This window comes from Carassius carassius, chromosome 28 (assembly GCF_963082965.1).
Source record: "Carassius carassius chromosome 28, fCarCar2.1, whole genome shotgun sequence".
Lineage (NCBI taxonomy): Eukaryota > Metazoa > Chordata > Actinopteri > Cypriniformes > Cyprinidae > Carassius > Carassius carassius.
Genome location: NC_081782.1, coordinates 25,027,987 through 25,050,278, shown reverse-complemented (window position 1 = coordinate 25,050,278; position 22,292 = coordinate 25,027,987). Strand labels below are relative to the sequence as shown.

The 22,292-nt window shown below is 35.8% G+C and overlaps 1 protein-coding gene across 3 annotated transcripts in view; it reads right to left on the bottom strand.

Moving 5' to 3' along the window:
• Positions 1-22,292, bottom strand: part of LOC132108231 (cell adhesion molecule DSCAM-like) — a 140,432-nt gene that overhangs the window by 34,561 nt on the left and 83,579 nt on the right. For 2 of the 3 annotated variants that reach the window (XM_059514876.1, XM_059514877.1), the window contains exons 7-12: positions 20,787-21,083; positions 18,461-18,733; positions 12,916-13,194; positions 12,559-12,678; positions 10,089-10,268; positions 283-479 (exon numbers count right to left, since the gene is read on the bottom strand). In XM_059514876.1, the coding sequence (XP_059370859.1) occupies positions 283-479; positions 10,089-10,268; positions 12,559-12,678; positions 12,916-13,194; positions 18,461-18,733; positions 20,787-21,083 (1,346 nt within the window). Of the gene's footprint in view, positions 1-282; positions 480-10,088; positions 10,269-12,558; positions 12,679-12,915; positions 13,195-18,460; positions 18,734-20,786; positions 21,084-22,292 lie in introns of those variants that run through there. The other variant, XM_059514878.1, reaches the window with a different exon arrangement.

Sequence of the window (22,292 nt, the reverse complement as noted above, 5' to 3'; positions counted from 1 at the left end):
GTGTAGCATATAAGTCCCTAATGAATAAACTCACGTCTTGGCATGTATTTTTGTCTTATTGAATACCACTTGAAAATCTGTCACATTACCATAAAATAAATGAGGTGTAAGAGCAAGTTTTGTGTTGACAATAAGGACAAATATAAGTTTGTGCAAACGGTGGATGATTTTTGACAGGAAATGATGTCGGTCACTGACAGCTAGTCCAGGGCAACCCTGAATATGTGTCTTGGAAATGAGGCGTGTGATTGCATTCTCAGTGTAGATGGTGTCTTTGCTCACCTGCAGGGTGGATATGACCTCATCTCCCACTTCCTTCACAGTAACCACATAGCGGCTCATGTCTGGGTTGATGATATGAGACTCCTTCTCCCAGCGAACCTTGATGGGCTTTTCACCGTGAGCAGTGCAGCTCATCTCAGTCATGTGACCCTGTTCTGCTCGTGTGGTGTTGGGGTAAGATGTGATCATGGCGGGAACTGAAGACAAGGACAAACAGAGAAAGACACGTTGTGATGTTAAATGGATAAATAATATTTGATGTCAGTGTCGACCCAGCCAAATACTTTCACATGCTCAGCACAGACTGTACTATACTATACATCCATCATAAAACATTATTCTCATTACATAATAAACCAATCCATCCATCAATCAATCAATGTTTTGTTGTATATTGTATACAATATATTATATACACCGTATTTTCAGAAGAACCAAACTAATTTATTAATCAAATCAATCAATAGGGTCAAAAACAATATATAGGGTCATAGTAGAATAAGATGTCAACATATAGATCTGGAGCACACACTCTTAAAATGTCTGGACCTGTGAAACCCTTGTGGACAACTAATTTGGTCTACAGGTCTTTTTCCAAAAATGTGATTCTAACGGAGCTGCTATCAGATGAAGTAATTGAGCTGAAAGAAAGCAAACTGAGCTGTTCACTGGCGAGAAGTTCACAGAGCAAGTGCAGACATGAAAAGAGGCGCGAGACCATGCTCAGGCCTGTCTGAAACCTTGTTACCCTCAAGCAGTGTGAGGGATCTCTCTCTCTCTCTCTCTTTCCTGGCAGGCAGGCTATGATTAAATGATGTGCACACTTTGATTATTCATATAGATTCTTCTGCTTGTTATGGTCAGCAGTACTAGCGAATACTAGTGAAGCAGGAATGTGAAAGCCCCCAAATCACCATACACTAGGATTGGGCTCTGATCGAACAGTTTAATACCTTGTGATGGTAATTTTGTATCAGTTGGATATCAGGACCTCTTTTTATTAGTTATACTGTGTATATATGTGTGTGTGTGTGTGTGTGTGTGTGTGTGTGTGTGTGTGTGTGTATGTATATATATATATATATATATATACACACACACACACACACACACACACAAACACACAAACACACACACACACACACACACACACACACACGTCTCATTGTATATTTTCAAATTTTTACATAAAGTATAACTAATAAAAAGAGGACCTGATATCCAACTGATACAAAATTACCATCACAAGGTATTAAACTGTTCGATCACAGATCTATATATATAAATGTATTTAGTATTGTAGGTACTTCTTTTGCTTTGATGGCAATTGTATTTATAAAATTTTATATTTTTGTACATTTTGCATAATCATTCCTTTGATTTACATTTTTGAAAAAACAAAAACCTTGTGTTTATTTGTAAATTTAAAAGATTCAAACCAATCAGAATTTGAAATCAGAATTGTCTGATTTATAATTATATTTGTAATGTTTTTTGATTTGATAAATTTTGATAAATTCCAACTAAAATCAAAAGAAATAATACATTTACACATTTATTATTATTACCAAAGAGGGTCGCAAGCCCCTTAGATGTTAAATATTTAATGTACCCATGAGAATTTGAGTTAATATTTGAACAATTTAAAGAAACATTTGCATGTTATTGGTTCTTTTTATGTTAGTTTATGGTCACATGACATGCAAGTGAACAGACGAAATATTTTAGTAAATGTTTTATTTTTTATTATTTATATAGTGACCTACAGCAATATAGTCCAAGTGATTGTATTATATTAGTTTCAACTCTAATCATAAAATGAACCACATCATACATACACATTAAATTAAATGATTACACTACACTGTATCACTATTTTAGATTTAATTAAATAAATTGTGCAGCCACTTTTATTTTAATTTTACATTTGATTTAATTATTAGCTTTTTTTCAACTCATAGACCTCCTGCAGTCCTTTCACAGACACCCAATTGAGTATTCTTTGGTTGAATTTGCAGCAGAAATATTGCGATGTTGACTGTAATAAGTAGTCATACTGTGATATGGGATTTTATTCAGTCCACCCACAGCATTAACTGTTGAAGAAAACAGGGAGGAAAAGAAAATGGGGCGCACACATGCAGTCTCTGGGTGCCTGGCCTCTTATTGCGGTGTGAAGTGGTGGAAGTTGACATGATGGAGAGTGTCAGAGTCAGGCCTGAGAACGTTTAACTCTCATCTCTTATTTACACACAAGCTCCGCACAGCTGCACCATTCGAGAGAACACTGCTTTATTTTGCATGACAACTATGAATTTTAAGTACGGCATATAAAAAAAAAAAGAAGAAAGAAAATATCCCTCTGCCTTCCCTAAATATTATTTCTCTTTAGCGGAGGGTGTTCTCTGAAGATCTGATGTGAGGTCGAGACCTGTACTGAAGCAAGATATGGAAGATATGGAAAGACTCATTTTTATTTCAACTAAAGACAGTCCACTTTTTCAGCCGCCTTATTTAATTAGCCATTTTTTTCCCATTAGTTTCTCTACATACAAACAAACCAGCTTTGAGATGAATTCAATTTTGACTTATAGTTAAAATTGCATATATATAATACATTTTGCGTAAGGGGCATTATTATCAAGTGTCCATTATTACCTGTCGACTTATACGGCCTGTTCATAACAGGAATTATAACTTTAAAGATAAATACTATAATGTTTATACCAGTGCACAATAATATTCTTTTTATTATGAGCATGTCCTTATAATAAATAAGGACATGTCTTTAAAGCTGGTTGGACTCTTCAATCAGAAAAGGCACTGTCACCATGGAATATATATATATATATATATATATATATATATATATATATATATATATATATATATATATATATATATATATATATATATTGTGTGCTTTGCTGTGGACTCTGCTATTCATTTACATTAAAAATATTTGTTAAAACCATATTTTTATTGTTATCCTTTTTTGTTTGAAATCAGGAAACTTTCCATGGTGACCGTGCTTTTTCTGATTGGTGGAATTCTCTTTAAGATTATGAGTAGTGTAGTGTTAATTCTGCTATTAAATCAGCTTTTAAAATCAATTATTTGAAATAAAACTGAGATGACGATGAATTGTGGCTCTTACAGAAGTATACAACAGCACCTAACAATCTTGCTGGGTCTGTATTGTAAAGTTTATACACAGCTACATTATTACTAAAAATCAATTTCTCTGGAGAAAATTAAAAGGACCTTAACTTAAGGAATCTCACTGTTGCTGTTTTTTTTCACTATTGTGCATTGGGGAAAGTATCACAATATGGTGAAAGTTCTTAGAGATTCTCCGTAGTGCACATCTAAAAGAGTGTGTATAATCTCATTTAAAGTCTTGCAGTCAGCAAGAGAGGGGCTTCAGGCAAGAGTGGCTCTAAATGGTATTCCCATAACAGCTTAGTTGATGTATATTTTTAATATCCAGCAATATCACAGGCTCCTGTAATAAAGAGAGAGAGAGGGGAGCACTGATGGCAGCTATAACCACACATCAAACAGAATCTCCCTTTATTCATTTCAGCAACCATAGAACAGCACCTCACTATTATTACACAAACCAGAGAAAGCCACAGGAGAGAGTTTGATATTCACAACATGTGTGAGGAAATGTTGTCTTTCACAAGCAACATGGATGTGTTTTACAGCTGTTCTGTGAAATAAGACTTTACAGTTTTGAAAAGTGACATTATATTAAATATCTGTAAAATTCTTTAAAATGGTAAACACTTTGATAAAGCGATGAGGTTAGCTGTTGGTCAGTTACAAGAGGTTTTATCATACAGAATTTAATGCTGATGTTTATATAAATATCCTTTCAATAATTATTTAGTGTTATCTTATCATTTAGCCTACTCTGATGAATAATGCTAGCAGTCATATAGGTCTCTATTTTTAGGGTATGCATTATTTGACAAAATCAATATAGACTGAGTGCATAAATACAGTTAATACATTAATACATGTCACAAATCACTTTGGATAAAAGCAGCCACTAAGTGCGAATAAATAAATAAATAAATACACATTTTCTATCTCTATTTGACCCTCTTATTCTAGCTCTCTCTATTCTAAATCTATTCTTTAAAAAACAAACAAATAAACAAAAAATAAACACTAGCTTCTCTAATCTTTTTGTATTCTATTTATTTGTTTTCTTTTCATTTATTATACAATTAACAAAAGCAAAAAAGGCCTCTAACACTAGCTTGCTCTATTCATTTTCTATTCTATCTGTTTTCTTTTTATTTATTATATAATAATAATAAAAAAAAACTTGCTACATGTACTGCGTTGGGCTATCTGAGACTTGTTATAGAACTCTTTTTTGATTTTGATTGCTTCCATCGACCTCAATTGCAAGTCGCTTTGGATAACAGCTCCTGCTAAATGACTAAATGTTAATGTAAATAAATAAATAAATAAATGTAATTTTTAGAAAATTATTTAATTCTAATATTTCCAGAAATATATCTAAAGTTCTTCCATTGTCTTAATTTGTAAATCGCTTTGAATAAAAGTGTCTGCTAAATGACTAAATGTACATGTAAATAAATAAATAAATGTAATTAATAAAAATAATTTATTGCTAATATTTCCATAAATATATCCAAAGTTCTGTCATAAAACTCTAGATCACGCAATCAATATCACGCGGCGCAGCTGATTTGTTCCTTTTGTATCAGCAGCCAATGAGCTTGCTGCTCAACAATCAAATACTTGGCTAGTGTTTGCTATAGCAGTTGCAGTTTGCTTCAGGAGCCCTCCTCCTTCCCCAGCTCCACCTGTATAGATCTGCTATAGGGTGATTCATGTATGTGAGGGGTATTTCATATATGTGACCATGGACCACAAAACAAGTCTTAATCTTAGTGTCAATTGTCTAAAATTGATATTTATATACAGGACTGGGGAGTAATGAAATACATGAAATGGCATTACATATTTAAATTACGAAATACGAGTAACTCTATTTTGTGATTACTTTGAATTTTAATGTAATTTCTTAATTTAATATTTAAGTAAACAGTTTGGGTATTTTAACCAATAAAGCAACTGGTTCTCAGTTTAAAAAAACGAGTCGTGCATGAAATAAAAGTTTATAAAGTCAAACAATAACTTTATGTACTTTACAGATTAACTTGAAGTCTTTATTCATTCAAAATGTTCAAGAATAGATCATCTTTGGCGTGGTAATGCAAGTTCATGATCCGATTTGTGAACAGATGATACATTTGAGTCAATCTTTTGAATAAATAATTTCTTTTGTTTAAAGGGATAGTTCACCCAAAAATGAAAATTATTTCATTAATAACTTACCCTCATGTCGTTCCAAACCAGTAAGAGTAATTCATGTACTCAAACAGTACACTGAGTCAAGTCAAGTCGTTCACAAGTCAAGAACCGGTTGCATCAGTTTTCGGATCACCAGTAGTTCTTTCTGACAGTTCGATTCAGTAAACCGGTTGAAGAAAACGGTTCACCGGTTCTTTTGCGCTCGACGTAATGGCGTCATTGGCGATGACTGCAAGCCTTCGGTTTACCTGGGCTCATAACATTAGCACAGAATCAGTTCAGAATCAATCACCAAAAGAATCAGTTCGGTTCAGACGCTCTGTGTGTCGGTTTGCTTCACGCTGAATCACACATGCGCTTCTCGGTTCTCGAAACGGACACGTCTGACAGAAACGGTTCTTGACTCGTGAACGAATCATTATCTGGCTGGGCTTGATGTTCATCTTCAGTTCTCTCTTCACAGCAGTTCAGTCAGTGTACGGTTTGAGTAAATGAATTACTCCGGGATATTGGTTTGTTTTAACTCAGAGGGAGTGTCAGCCACATTAAAAAAGTTAGCAGCTTAAGTCATTTGTGGATTAATGCGTATTGGAGACACGAACCGTTTAAAACGATTCAGTTCGATTTGGTGAACTGTTTCAAAAAGATCCGGTTACATCGCAAATTGGGTGAACTAACCCTTTAACAAAACCAGTGTGAATGGTTCACAAATTGGATAGATCTTAGGTGTGTTTCCCAAAAGCATCGTTAGTGAACTGTTGTTGTTAAATATTGAACTATAAAAACATTGCTTGTGACCGTGGGAAATGAACCCTGTCAATTTTGACTCAGCAATTCTTTTTGTCACTTCTCCATAGAGAGGATTATCATCAGTTAAAGTTTGGTCCATTCATTAAACAAACAAATCTATTGTATAAGTTGGGGGAACTGTGCCAGCTGTTTTTGGCTACTTTTATTATGTGTTTGGATTTGTTTTAAAGCTTGGAATGCAGCATGAAACAGCATGGAAACCCATTCATTGTATTCAAATTGAATTTATATTGATTTGGTAGATTTAACCGACAACATTTTTTGTTGTTGATAAAATAAATGCTGTGGAAAACTGATGTTGTTAAGAATAAAATGCAAAGAAAACTGTGTTCTAATAAAACCTGGGTCAAAATTTTTCAGCTATCTGAAAGGAAAGCGTCCCATTTAAACAAGAAAGTAATCAAGGCAAGCATGCAAATAATATTTATCTCTCCTTCTAGACACACACACACACGCGCACACAAACAAAAGATGAGTCAGAGCGTGACGCATATGTAGCCTTTAATGGTCTTAATTATCAGTTCAATGAAGCTTATAAGTGGAGTTTAGAGATGCACATGGGTTAAAAAGCATGAAAGATGATTGTCTGATGGAGATTCAGAGACCCATTATAGTGGCGGAGCTGTCAATGATCTTGGAGCCAAAAAAAGGTAAATATTAATATTTTTATACAGTGAGTAAAACTGTAAAAACTACGAAACTGTTATCACACATTCGCATTCTTTCAGTGTGCACACACAGCAACTGAGCCTTAAAATATTCTTGGTAATTTGGACCAATATTTATGGCTGGGTGTGAATTAACTATGCTAACTCCATTTGTGTTTTCCACTTTGATGGCCATGTTGAATGTGATTAGTGTGTATGGTGTATCATGCTGTATGAATACAAAGGCTGCGGCAGCAACTCTAGGTGTATATAATCCATTTCAGCCCTCATTTCATCACCAGTACAGGGGCACCCTGAGAAACTAGGCCACCTCGTCACATTGCCACGCCTGAGTGGGCCATCTACCCCCTTCTCTCTCACAAACACACATACTCATTGCCTTCTCTGTGCAGGCCAATGGAGTGAAGTATATTCCCTGGATTGGGAGGGGCAGCACGAATGTGTGTGTGTGTGTGTGTGTGTGTGTGTGTGTGTGGTTGGTGGAGTGCAGCAGGCTGCCATGCTGAAGCAATTCCCCCTTTTTCTTGCACAATTGGTCACAGTCTGAGCATGTTCTCTGATACTGAAGGCGAGGGAGTGCCACCAGATCCACACAAGGAGAGAGATGATGATATAAATGAAAACATAAAGCAAAACACCTTTTCTATCAAGCTTAATGACAATTAATTGAACATCAAGTCTTGTCTATATTTTTTAATCCTACACTGCAAAAAAAAAAAATAAACCATCTGATAAATAAAATGACCATCTGACTCACTTACTCACACTTGTCTCACCGGAGTAATATTTTCAAAATTTTAATACCTTCTGATTGAATTTTAATGTATAGTTTTTAGGGATGTTATATATTTTCACATTAAAAAAAGAAAGAAAGAAAGAAACTGAGAGAAATTATATTTACCTGAAGATTGAAATCCATCTAAATACTGTATGCACCAGGGGAATATTAAAATATTGTTATAATTATGACCATCATGGGCGTAGTAGTGGGGGGAAAAGTGGACCTGACTACCCACTATCTAGGGAGAGGGCCCTTTGAAATCCCATCAATTTTTTTTTTTTTTTTTGTAATTTTTTTTTTTTTTGTAGCCTAATTCGAATTAATTGGGCCCTCCAATTGATTTCATTATTCATTTCAAAATATATTGATAACACCAACTGAGAGAATGAGAGCAGAAATGAGGAAAGACAAGGTGAGATCATTGCTCAAAGGGCGAGCTCCCCCCTTGCTTCCTAATTGTGAGTTGTTTACCTTAAATAAGTAAGCCTTTTGATTCAATGTGTGTGCCATTGCCTAGTGCTATTGGAGTGGTGGAAAGAGTGGCAGCACAGTGTAAAGTTACTAGCCCTACTATTGTGTGTGATATATTCTCAAACTCCTTAATAAATGATAAGTCTATATTTCTGCACATGTAGATGGGCCTACCAATATCACTGTGTTCTCAAGTGCACACAGGTAATATTGATTTGAGCAATAAAGCAAATTATAATTTTTGTTTGGTGAAAAGCCCTGTGCTGTGCTTAAAAGCTATAGTCAATGCTCAATAAATTCATGATGTTATCAAAGCCAATGAATAGGGTTGCAAAATTCTGGGAATTTTCAAAGTTGGAAAATCAACAAGCAGATTGAATGCAGCACACTTAAATATCTCTGCTATTAAATCACATGCACACTGCAGGGCTACTGAGGCCACGCCCCCTACATGTACTGTGCATTCCTAGGATACCAGGATAGACTAAAGAGCCTCGCCATTCTGTCAATTGAAAGCCAATTTGGATAAACAGTTGGACTTTACAGATCTCATCACTGATTTCGCAAACAAAAAGACTCGTCAGTGGGCATTTACTGGGATGTAGATTACATCTCATTTGACTTTTATTTATTTTTTTATAGTTGACATTTTTTTTTCATTATGGCAGGCTTAGCTTATTTGATTGGTTTCTGAGGGTACAGTTGTCTCGTGTTCTCCTGTTCAAAAATAAATGATTTTACTTTAAAACTTGCATCAGTATCATGGATCAAAATGTTAGTACACAAACCCGATGTAGCCTAAGGTTTAAAGGTATTTGAGCACAAGTAGGCCAAATAGATTTAAACACTATTTATACTTGTTTATATTCAAATAATTAAAAAAAAAATCATTCAAAATTGAATTTTCATTTTGCTAACCCGCATCGTACAATGGCATGTGTAGGGGGCCCACTGACATTGAGAGTATACAGGGCCCAGAATTTGGTGCTACGCCCCTGATGACCATATAGTGTCCTTGAAATTCTGGGTAATTCAAACTAATTTTTGACCATTCCATATGTAAAATACTATATTATTTTAAATGGGACAGAGCACAAGTATAATCAAATCAAATCTGGTCTTCCCCAAGGCTTTGTCTTGGGCTGCTCACATGATGTAAAGTGCAAAACACAAGAGATTATGGACAACTTTTATGGAGGAATCTTGACAGATCCTGTCTCAAATCATTTTCACTTCAGTAAAAATACAGTCTTTATAAAATTGTCCATTTTCAGTTGTTAATTTTTGCTGATCTGAATGGGTAGTGATGTTTAGACAAAAGGAAAGTGACATAATGTGAATAGGCTACTGGTAGCACTGCTCTGTTGGTTTGTCTTCTTCTCATGCCAGAGTGGGCAAAAATGCTGTTTAGTGGGTTTAATGGAGGGGATGTAAGTCTCTGCCTGCTCAACAAATAAACAGTTCACCAAGGAGCACAATACCGTATACACAGCAGTCAACAGGGCAGAAGACCCTCGGGCCCAGACACACACTCAGTCACATACGCATCACACACACTCCTCAGATAGAGTGGCACAGACCAAACAAAGAAAAAAAAAAGATATAACTCATGTCTATTAATAGCAATCTGATTGCATCACAATGAACATGCGTTATGTCACTCATACACACACACACACACAAACAAAATCATCACACTCCACTTGACAGGGTCTTACTTTTAACGGTGAGGTACATGCTCTTGCTGATATCGGCTCCGACGTCATTGCTGACCTTACACAGATAAAATCCAGCATCTTCCTCCAGGACGTGTTTTATGAGCAGAGAGCCCTTCTCCAGGAGCTGGATACGAGAGCCAGAATTCAAGGCAATGGGCTGGAACTGAGGTACGCCAGCACCTGAGACAGAAAACGGAAACAATCTAGGGTCTATATACACTATATATTTAGAAACGTTGTATATTTTTATTTTTAATATGTAGAAATTTATAATGAATATAAAGTTTGATTTAGTTTATTTAACAAATGTTTCATTTGAAAAAGGCTACACTAAACCGTATTTCATTCTAGCATAACAAAACAAAAAGGACTGCTGCGTGAGGCAACGTGGCTGTGATATGTTTTACTGTAATCTTAAACATCTGACAATTCAATAGCATTACATCCTTTTTATGATCAATACCAATAATTTTGTGTTTACATCTGATGATTTCATTATTGGATTCGAAGATCTCTGAGGGGACTTGTTTTGTATCTGGTGTGTCATGTCTGGATTAGGATTAGATGACACTGTGGGATTCAGTTATATTAAATAAACCATAATACCACATGAGCAACTTAATCTGACAAAGCTACAGCCTGTCTCTGCAACAAAATAAAATAATCTTGACTGTCATAGGAAATGGGTACAGACTTTCAGGATATCCACCTTAGTTTGCAATGTGGAAATAAGCTATTTTCTGTGAATGTGGGAGACATCTGATTCATTAGCCACTATAGGTGCAGTAAACAGTAAAACTATTTGTGCTACTAACCAGTGAGTTTATAATCAGTGTATGGCAATACATTTAAACAATATAGCAATAAATAGCAGTTTGCAATATCACACATATTTTTTTGTATAGCTCAAAATAACCAAAAGCAGATGACACCAGAAGCCTTGCACATTTAGAAATGGACCTGCTCTTATGTAAAAAATAAGGTGGACGCTGTACTGAACATTTCTAGATGTTAGAATACTGTACCTGGTTATGAAGTGTTGAAAAACATATATGTAACGAACATTATAATTGAAACTCCATTTATTTTAGAAAGCAGATAGAAATGTATTTTCTGAATGCATAAAAATTTGATTCAAAGAATGCAACATCGTTAGTTTAGAAAAAGCACTCTTTCACCCTCAATGCCTCTCCAACCTTATGGACTCCATCTGACCATCTTTTCCTTCATCCAAGCCCTGTTTAATGACACCCTCCCAATGTGCAGCCCGGTTTTTTGTTGTGTATATGGATTTCCATTTGGGAGCTTTCATCTACAATGTGTAGTGAGGGCTTCAAACACTCTATCCCCTTCAGGAGCAATCAAGGTCGAGTGAGTCACCTGCTCCTGCTCTAATCCAGTAATCCAGCTTCTTTGACCAGGGCGTCAATGCAAACACACACCTGTGCCCAGCCCACCTGTCCAGATCACCCCTAAACCTGATTGAAGTTATGTCCACACCAAATGTGTCTGCGCTGGATCCCCTTCATTATATGGTCCTACCTTAGGTTAACTGGAACTTAAACAAAACCTTGCCAATAGTATAATTGCAGTGTTAGAACAGCTGTACTGTTTATCACTCAAATAGTAGCTGTTCTGTTTATATTTGTTCATATGCAGCTGTTCTGTTCATACACAGTGCATAAATAATAACAATAATTTTAACAGCTGGAAATAAACTACAAATATTTGAGAGTAAAATCTGCTGATTCCAATGCACAAAGACTTATTTTTTATGCTTTTTTTTCTCTGGATTTTTAAGGGAAAAAATCTTAATTGCTAGATAATTTCATATTGACTACAATATTTTGTATTTTTGCCCATAGACACTGGTAATGTACAGCAATAAATTATATACAATTACATATTTGCAAATACCGGCTTACCTTTTGAGTGGTTCCATACTATAGCGGGGATTGGGTTTCCCTTTGCTGAACAATTATTTTTCTTATTGTATTTGTAGCAGTTGTAATGTTAATGTTAATGTATAGTTTTTAGGGATGTTACATATTTTTACAGGAAAAAAAAACTGAGAAATTATATTTGACTGAAGATTGAAATAATGCAGATTCACTGCACTGCACTAGTCCATCTACATACTGTACGCACCAGGGGAATATCAGAATATTGTTTTAATTATGACCATATACTGCCCTTGAAATCCTGGGTAATTTAAACTAATTTTTGACCATTCCAACTGCAAAATACTATTTTCTTTTTGAGGGACAGATCACAAATAAAATAAAATCAATTCTGGTGTTCCCCAAGGCTTTGTCTTGGGCTGCTCACATGATGCAAAATGTAAAACACAAGAGATGATGGACAACTTTTATGGAGGAATCTTGTCAGACCCTGTCTCAAATAATTTTCACTGTAAGTAAAAATACACAAGAAATAATATACAATTACATATTTGCAAATAACAGCATACCTTTTGAGTGGTTCCATACTATAGTGGGGATGGGGTTACCCTTTGCCGAACAATTCAGGATCACTGATTTCCCATATATGCCATCCTGGTCTCTTGGCTGTACCTCAAAATGTGGTGGAACTGAGCATAAAAATAATGTTATTTTTAAAAACACATATAATATAAAAGCACCATTGAAAATCTATGTGTTTATATATAGGTTTAAAGACAGTTTAAAGAACAAAAACTAACAAATATTTTCCTTTATTTTAAACATAATAGAAAATGTGACCTAAATTATTCAAAAATTAAATGGAATTATATGCCTATAATTTTAATTCTAACATTATAATAAGAATTGCTTATTTTTTCTCAAACCTTTAACGATGAGCTGTATGCTATGCTCGACAGCAGCAGCCTCATTACGGGCAATACAGGTGTAACTGCCGTTATGAATTTCCGACAGGTTTGAAATGCGCAATGAACTGGTAAAGTCTATGTTGTCTATGGTGACACCCAGGCTGGCATTGATTGGTCGTCCATCTTTGTGCCAGGTTATAGACATAGGCAGGTCGCCGGATATGACCACGCAGGGGATGAAGACACGCTGACCGATGGAAGCGCTCTGAGAGTCAGAGTGTTGGATCAGAGGGGGCACTGAGAGAGAGACGGAGTAGTAAGAGAGATGCACCACCCGATTAAATTACAAACAAAGCAAACAATGCAATTATATTTTAAAATGTTAACATATTATTGCACAGCAAAAGTTTGATTTAGATTATGGCTATAACAGTACATTTATGTCCCTAGTCTCCTTATATATCAAATACAGAGTAAGATTCATATAACCAATGTGGTGCAACTTTTATGAAGAAACGCTACATGTAAAATGAGCATTTGATGTGTTCTAAGCGGTTGTGACAAACAGCTCAGAACACACACAATATGGGCTGGTGGACAGAACATATGTGATCACACATGTACAATTATCTGTGATTTGCAATAATAAGGCTCCAGTCGGCCTTCATAACAAGTCATTACTACTCAGAATCTAGAGATTTCACAGAGGAGGAGGCATAATGTGAACTAATGAACGAGAAACAGGGCAAAGAAAGACAAAATAAAGAAGGTCTTTCGTCTCCCAGTAAATTCGGCATAATGTGTTCCCCGGGGACTTTGCAAGCATGGTGCTAGTCAGCCTGTCGCATTTGAAAATCAATGAGTTAAAATAACATTGAAATAAAGCAGCACTTTAGTGCTTATTTAATTCACAACAAAATGGGGATAATGGACTCCAGGGAATCCTTTCGCACGCTTCAGAATTTTATGCATGAATGGAGCAAATTAGCTAACTCAATCACAACAGGGTTTATTTTTTTCGGTCTTTATGATTTTGAACTCACAAAACAGATGTTTGCTTGGTTAGTGCATAACATCGGTATCAAATATTTGCATTATAACTAGTATCTATTTTAACTTTAACAATATAAGTATTTTTCTAATTGGTGCTCTAACTGCTTTGAGGTAAAGCTTGTGATGTTGGAATTACCGTAACTATGAGATCCTGTAAAAACTATTAGCATCTTTGTAGAACTTATAATTGGGTAATTGGTAAGTGACATGAAATTCTTTATACATGCAAGCTGATACATGCACTCATATAGATTACATTGAATATTTGTTATTTTATATATATATATATACACAGTGCTGCTTGAAAGTCTGTGAACCCTTTAGAATTGTCTATATTTTTGCATAAATATTACCTGAAAATATAACCTGCTGAAAGTTGACAAAGAGAACCTAATCAAACAAATGAGATGAAAATATATACTTTGTCATTTATTTATTCATGAAAATTATCCAATACGACATATCTGTGAGTGGCAAAAGTATGTGAATCTCTAGAATTAGGTGTTAATTTAAAAGTGAACAGTCCATCTGTTCAGAGGTGTTTTTAATCACTTTGGACTCCACCAATCCACAGTCAGACAGACTGTGTACAAATGAAGGAAATTCAAGACCACTGTTACCCTGCCCAGGAGTGCTCCACAAACAAAGAACACTCTAAGAGCAAGATGTGTAAAGGTCCACTAGGTTTCAAAGGACTGTGGGCTAAGCAACTAAAGGCCTTTCTAACATTGGATAATGTTAATGTTTATGAGTCCATCATCAGGAGAACATTGAACAACCATGGTGTCCATGGCAGAGTCGCAAGAAGAAAGCCACTGCTCTCCAAAAAGAACATTGCTACCCATCTGCAGTTTGCTAAAGATCATGTGGACAAGCCAGAGGAATATTGGAGAAATATTTTGTGGATGGATAAGACCAAAACAGAACATTTTGGTTTAAGAGCAGCATTATGTTTGGAGAAAGAAAACACTGCATTCCAGTATAAGAACCTCCCATCTGTGAAACATGGTAGTGCTTGTATCATGGTTTGGGCCTGTTTTGTTGCATCTGGTCCAGGATGGCTTCCTATCATTGATGGAACAATAAATTCGGAATACAACCCGAATTCCGGAAAAGTTGGGACGTTTTTTAAATTTTAATAAAATGAAAACTAAAGGAATTTCAAATCACATGAGCCAATATTTTATTCACAATAGAACATAGATAACATAGCAAATGTTTAAACTGAGAAATTTGACACTTTTATCCACTTAATTAGCTCATTTAAAATTTAATGCCTGCTACAGGTCTCAAAAAAGTTGGCACGGGGGCAACAAATGGCTAAAAAAGCAAGCAGTTTTGAAAAGATTCAGCTGGGAGAACATCTAGTGATTAATTAAGTTAATTGATATCAGGTCTGTAACATGATTAGCTATAAAAGCTTTGTCTTAGAGAAGCAGAGTCTCTCAGAAGTAAAGATGGACAGAGGCTCTCCAATCTGTGAAAGACTGCGTAAAAAAATTGTGGAAAACTTTAAAAACAATGTTCCTCAACGTCAAATTGCAAAGGCTTTGCAAATCTCATCATCTACAGTGCATAACATCATCAAAAGATTCAGAGAAACTGGAGAAATCTCTGTGCGTAAGGGACAAGGCCGGAGACCTTTATTGGATGCCCGTGGTCTTCGGGCTCTCAGACGACACTGCATCACTCATCGGCATGATTGTGTCAATGACATTACTAAATGGGCCCAGGAATACTTTCAGAAACCACTGTCGGTAAACACAATCCGCCGTGCCATCAGCAGATGCCAACTAAAGCTCGATCATGCAAAAAGGAAGCCATATGTGAACATGGTCCAGAAGCGCCGTCGTGTCCTGTGGGCCAAGGCTCATTTAAAATGGACTATTTCAAAGTGGAATAGTGTTTTATGGTCAGACGAGTCCAAATTTGACATTCTTGTTGGAAATCACGGACGCCGTGTCCTCCGGGCTAAAGAGGAGGGAGACCTTCCAGCATGTTATCAGCGTTCAGTTCAAAAGCCAGCATCTCTGATGGTATGGGGGTGCATAAGTGCATACGGTATGGGCAGCTTGCATGTTTTGGAAGGCTCTGTGAATGCTGAAAGGTATATAAAGGTTTTAGAGCAACATATGCTTCCCTCCAAACAACATCTATTTCAGGGAAGGCCTTGTTTATTTCAGCAGGACAATGCAAAACCACATACTGCAGCTATAACAACAGCATGGCTTCGTCGTAGAAGAGTCCAGGTGCTAACCTGGCCTGCCTGCAGTCCAGATCTTTCACCTTTAGAGAACATTTGGTGCATCATTAAACGAAAAATACGTCAAAGACGACCACGAACTCTTCAGCAGCTGGAAATCTATATAAGGCAAGAATGGGACCAAATTCCAACAGCAAAACTCCAGCAACTCATAGCCTCAATGCCCAGACGTCTTCAAACTGTTTTGAAAAGAAAAGGAGATGCTACACCATGGTAAACATGCCCCGTCCCAACTATTTTGAGACCTGTAGCAGAAATCAAAATTGAAATGAGCTCATTTTGTGCATAAAATTGTAAACTTTCTCAGTTTAAACATTTGCTATGTTATCTATGTTCTATTGTGAATAAAATATTGGCTCATGTGATTTGAAAGTCTTTTAGTTTTCATTTTATTAAAATTTAAAAAACGTCCCAACTTTTCCGGAATTCGGGTTGTAATACTAGCAAATTCTGAAGGAAAATGTCAGGGCATCTGTCTGAGAACCAAATCTCAAGAGAAAGTGGGTCATGCAGCAAGACAACGACCCCAAGCACACAAGTCGTTCAACCAAAGAATGGTTAAAGAAGAACAAAGTTAATGTTTTGGAATGACTGAGTCAAATTCCGGACTTTAACCCTATTTTGTGGAAGGAGCTGAACCAAGCAGCTGATATGAGGAAACCCACCAACATCATAACCAACATAAAATTCCCACAAGTCATTTTGCAGGACCGATCTGCAGTTACAAGTAACATTACTTGCAGTTATTGCTGCAAAAGTGGAGTCATACCAGATACTGAAAGCAAAGATTCACATACTTTTGCCACCAACAAATATGTCTCTGATGTCTCTAGTGAACTTTTAAATGTAATATATATAAATCAAACCCCCAACCTTGCGCTTGATAAAGCAATGCTCTACCAATTGAGCTACAGGAACACTATATATATATATATATATATATATATATATATATATATATATCTATAAGACTACTATATACATTAATGAATTTTTTACATTCATTCATAGTTAATTTGGACTGATTCATAGTAATTTTAAGTAATTATATTTATATTTTAAATTATATTTTTACATTGTCTTAAGAAAATTTTGTGCATTTCCATGTAAAACTTGCTTCCATAATGCTACTGTATAGTCGATGTTGCTATGTAGTCGATAAGGTCTTCTTAAAGGTTATTACTGCATTAATATATTATTGTAATGGTGATTTTTGGTTGTAAAGTGGTTGGTTACTGGCCTAGAGGTTGAAACGGAGTCATTTTAATGTAGGAATCTGTGTGATTGGAAATTTCACTTGAGGGTTAAAGAGTACACCAAAGAGATTTCATATCAAGTCATGATATGAATTCATGAATTTACTGCATTGACCGACAGCAAGCTATTTAGCTTGAAAGGTGTGAGCAATGTCATATTGAGTCAAAAAAGATTACTCTCAACAAGTTTCTTTGATATTCTGGTCTTCTTTCCTCAACAAGATGCATGATTTGAGTTATATTTTATGTAGCACAGGCGTTGTGGGACAAGTGTGCCAAGGTAGGGTTAGGGATTTGTGAATTGTGATCATAAGATTGAGCAATAGTGATACTAACCCTAAAAAACACCATTGAATATGTCCAAATTAAAATTAAAATCTAGCATTCTTGTAACGGCTGACTTATGGCGCTTTTCCACTGCATGGTACGACACGGTACGACTCGTTACGGTTCACTTTTAGGGGGGGTTTCCACTGGGTACAGTACCTGGTACTTTTTTTTAGAAACACCTTGGTTGAGGTTCCAAGTGAACCATACCATTACCAAAATGTGACGTGTAAACTCTGCTGATCAGGGATTAGCTGGCTAGAATCTTCACTAAACTGAACTTGTGACACAAACACAAAAAAAACGCTAGATTTAAGCACAGCCAGCGAAGAATTAAACGCAACTGTTTTGAATGAAATCACCTTTATTTTCACAACCAAAAAGTTTTGTTGTCTGTTGTGTAAATACAGACGTTCCTCTCGTTGATAGCAGAGGAGCTTGATGGGGCGATGTGGAATGAAAAAATTTTTTTAGGAGACAAGGCAGTAGAGGCAGCGCAGCTATAATGACATGTGAATAATCCCGCCCACTCAAGCTATACTAAACTGCAGTGGAAACACAATCCGTGCAGAGCCGAGTCGTACCAAAACCGTGCAGTACCATACTGAACCATGCCGAGCCGAGTCGTACCACGCTGTGGAAATGTCCTATTATCTGGCAGTACCTTTCACTGTGACATGGACACTCCTGTGAATTTGTTTCTCTGGATCCACCAACACATAGCATGTGTACTCCCCCTCGTCTGAGTTTTGCACATTGGACAGCTTCAGTGTGCCGTTGTTCTCAAAGGCACGTTGGCGATGATTAAACGGGAGCAGGTTGGAATCCTTATACCACTTAATAGAGTAGTACGGGTAACCAATGATGCGACAGTGAATGTACGTGTCCCTTCCAGCGATGGCAGTGACATTTTTCATGGGTCGAATACTGGCTGGACCTGTTGTGAGAAAGAACTATCAGTACATAGTGCCTCAGAATGTCAGATGAAAGGCTTATGTATTACGTGTCAATAATTTCTTTTTTAACTATTAGCTATATATTCTGAACAAATCCACTGTAAGTAATTAACAAAAAAAATTGTGCTTTCAAAAGATTAATCGCATCCAAAATAAATGTTGTTGTTTACATAATATATATCTGCTTACTGTGTTTATTTATTACGTATATATAAATACAAACACATGCTGCACATTTATATATTTAAGAAAAATATGTTATGTTTATATATTAAATATATTTAGATATAGTATATAATATATAATATAAGAATATAAATATATAAATGTATATACATGTAAATATTTCCAAAATATATTCTGCATCTGTGTGTATTTATATATAAATATTAAATATAGACAGTACACATATATATATATTATGCAAACAAAAACTTTTATTTTGGATGCGATAAATCGCGATTATTTTTTTGACAGCACTAATAAATAACTAATAATAATTTATCCTAACTTCAAAGCCTTGTGGAGGGATTAATTTATAGGGTTACTCTACCTAAGAATATAAATTTGCTTATCCTTTACTCACCATCATGTGGTCCCAAATATTTATGTTTTCGAAATGAACACAAACAGAGAATTTTATTAAAATATTCCTTCTCAATAAGTCCATATCAAAAAACCATGTAAAACAAACATGATGGTGATCCATACAATCCCGGCTGATAAATAAATGTATTATAAAGTAAAACAATATGTGTGAAAGAGAAATAATAATATTTTAATCCTATATGTACATGCTTAAACTTTAAATATAACTTTGTGAAACTCCTGTGAGAAGTGACGGTACTCTGTGGTTCTGCATCACTTAAACAAGCGCTTACATCAAGCTTCAAAATATGCTTATGTTGTGTAAATTAATTCGTCAACTGGCCGGAAGCAGTGGTTTATAGTTTAAAAGTTTCAAATATTAGTATTTTTCTCACACATACCTATGATTTCCCTTCACATGAAATTGATTAATTAACTGGGGTCGTATGGACAATGATTTTTGAAGCATCAACCTTAAAGGGGCCTATCTGCTTGCATTACATAGACTCTGCATTACATGAAATCTCTGTTTGTGTAATTTGAAGAGATTCAAATGTCTGGGATGACATGAGGATGAGTAAATTATTAGATAATTTTGATTTAGGAGAGGAGCATCCCCAAGGGCAGGCAGAGTTTAACTTTATGTAATTGAAGTAACAATGACCAATGAGAGGAAAGGAAGTAGATCTTGACAAAATTGAGTACACCTACTTCCAATAAACAACTATATGGTGTGTTCACACTTTGGTTCATGGCTTATGATGCTTTACCAAAGACTTTTTAAAAGTCCTTATAGGAAATGGAATGGAAAAAACAAATACTTGCATGACCAATGTCACTGAAAAGTAAGCGGCCGCTACTGCACTCAATACCAGAGGTGTCCAACCCTACTCCAGTTTAGCTTCAACCATAATTAAACACATCTGAACCAACTAATCAAGTTCTTTATGCTCACTAGAAACTTCCAGGCAAGTACGTTGGCGTGTTTGTAGCTAAACTTTGCAGGACATTGGCCTTCCAGAAGCAGGATTGGACACTTTTGCTCTATACTATGTATTCCTATTTGACTGCAATCTCTAACTCCATCAGGAGGTGGATCACAAGAGCTCTACTGCCTTCACTCCCACCAGTTGTCTCCACACTCTCATTTTCATGAAGTTAAGCTCTTTGTTGTGCCATCAATGGTCACTGCTCATGCTTTTTCAAAGTGCCAAATTTCATTGAAAATATATCACTTCAAGTTGCTTTCTTGCGACAAGCTGATGACAATGAGAATATACCTTTTAGGAGGCTGCACTGCAACTACAACTTAAAACAATAAAATTCTCTATCTAACTCAAATTTTCAAATAGAAACCAGACAATCTCCAAACAAACGTGAGATTGTTGTGTGTGCTTGTGGTGTGGTGTGGTGTGGGTGTTTTTGAGGAGCTGATCTGACAAGCACCTCTTACGTTTATTCGAGCCTGGTAGGAGACCGATCCGGCCGAGTTGTTGCAGGTGCAGCGATAGACGCCCCCATCAGTGACCTGTGTCTGAGACACATTTAGGTAGCTGAGCACGTGGCCTTCTGTGGTGATGATGCGATCCATGCGGTGGTTGCTGTCTTTGATGACGGGGTCGTCGTCCAATGTCCAGGTGACGGTGGGGAGGGGGGTTCCTTTCACGTGACACACCAGTGATATGGGCTCATTCGGGCTCACCACCTTCTCGCTGAAGGCAGAGAGGATCTTTGGCGTCCCGTCTAGAGAATTGGATGACATATTTGACAGCGTTTTTATTTTTGCAAATGGTGACATACAGCACTATGCACTGAGTATAAATAATAGTAGAAGGTTTAAGTTTTATTGGATTTTAGAGCATTTATGAGTAATAGTGTATGTGATTAAACTAGCTGAAATTAAAGTCATTATTTACTGAAAAGCTTGCCGTGAATCATTCACATCTGCAGTCAGATTTAAAAATACCACACTGCTAGATATGACCAAACAGCTTTTTCTTTTTCTTGTATGGGTTGTAGTTGAATTATTTTATGTGTGCTGAATGAAGAATAACATTTGAGAGATACAGTACTATGAGTTTACAGTAAACATCAACTTAAATATTCACAGTTATATTTGTAGCAATAGCCAACAATACATTGAATGGGTAAAAATAAACTATTTTTCTTTTATGCTAAAAATCATTAGGACATTAAGTAAAGATCTTGTTCCATTAAGATATTTAGTAAATTTCCTACCATAAACTTATCAAAACTTAATTTTTGATTAGTAATATACATTGCTAAGAACTTCGCACGCACGCATGCACAAATTAAAAAGAACAAAATACAAAAGTATCTTTAAGCAAGCAATTATGTGTATGAAATGTTCTTTAAATATTCTTAAAAATTCTACTTTTTGAAAAAATAGACAATCATCAACCACTTATTTGGAGTATGGGGGGTTGTTACTGTGCCTTGAGCGGATCTTTTTAAATGGTCTTATTAATGGTTAAATAGTTTACCAACACCTGAATGAATGTTTTTCCTACAAATGCTATTGTTAGTTTGTTATTAGGTCATATGGGTCAAAGGGCAATGCTAACATGACAGATGTACAATAATATGTCCAAAAACTTATTCCACACCCCCAAAACCTAATTAAAGTACAGAAAGGTACAGAAGATGCTAACACTTAATGTAAATGGTGAACTTTTAAATTAAGTGTAAGTGTTCAGTGTTATCTAATTAGGTACACACACGCACACAGTACAGTGAAAGCATATTGAATTGAAAGCATGCATTACTGGATGCAACATCAGTCATTTTGCTGTAGAAGTGGACAATAAATTGTAACTGTAAAGTCATCGACAAAAGAAAAAAGGAAAGAAAGAAAGAAAGAAAGAAAGAAAGAAAGAAAGAAAGAAAGAAAGAAAGAAAGAAAGAAGCAGGCTTTCCAACAAGGTACAGGAT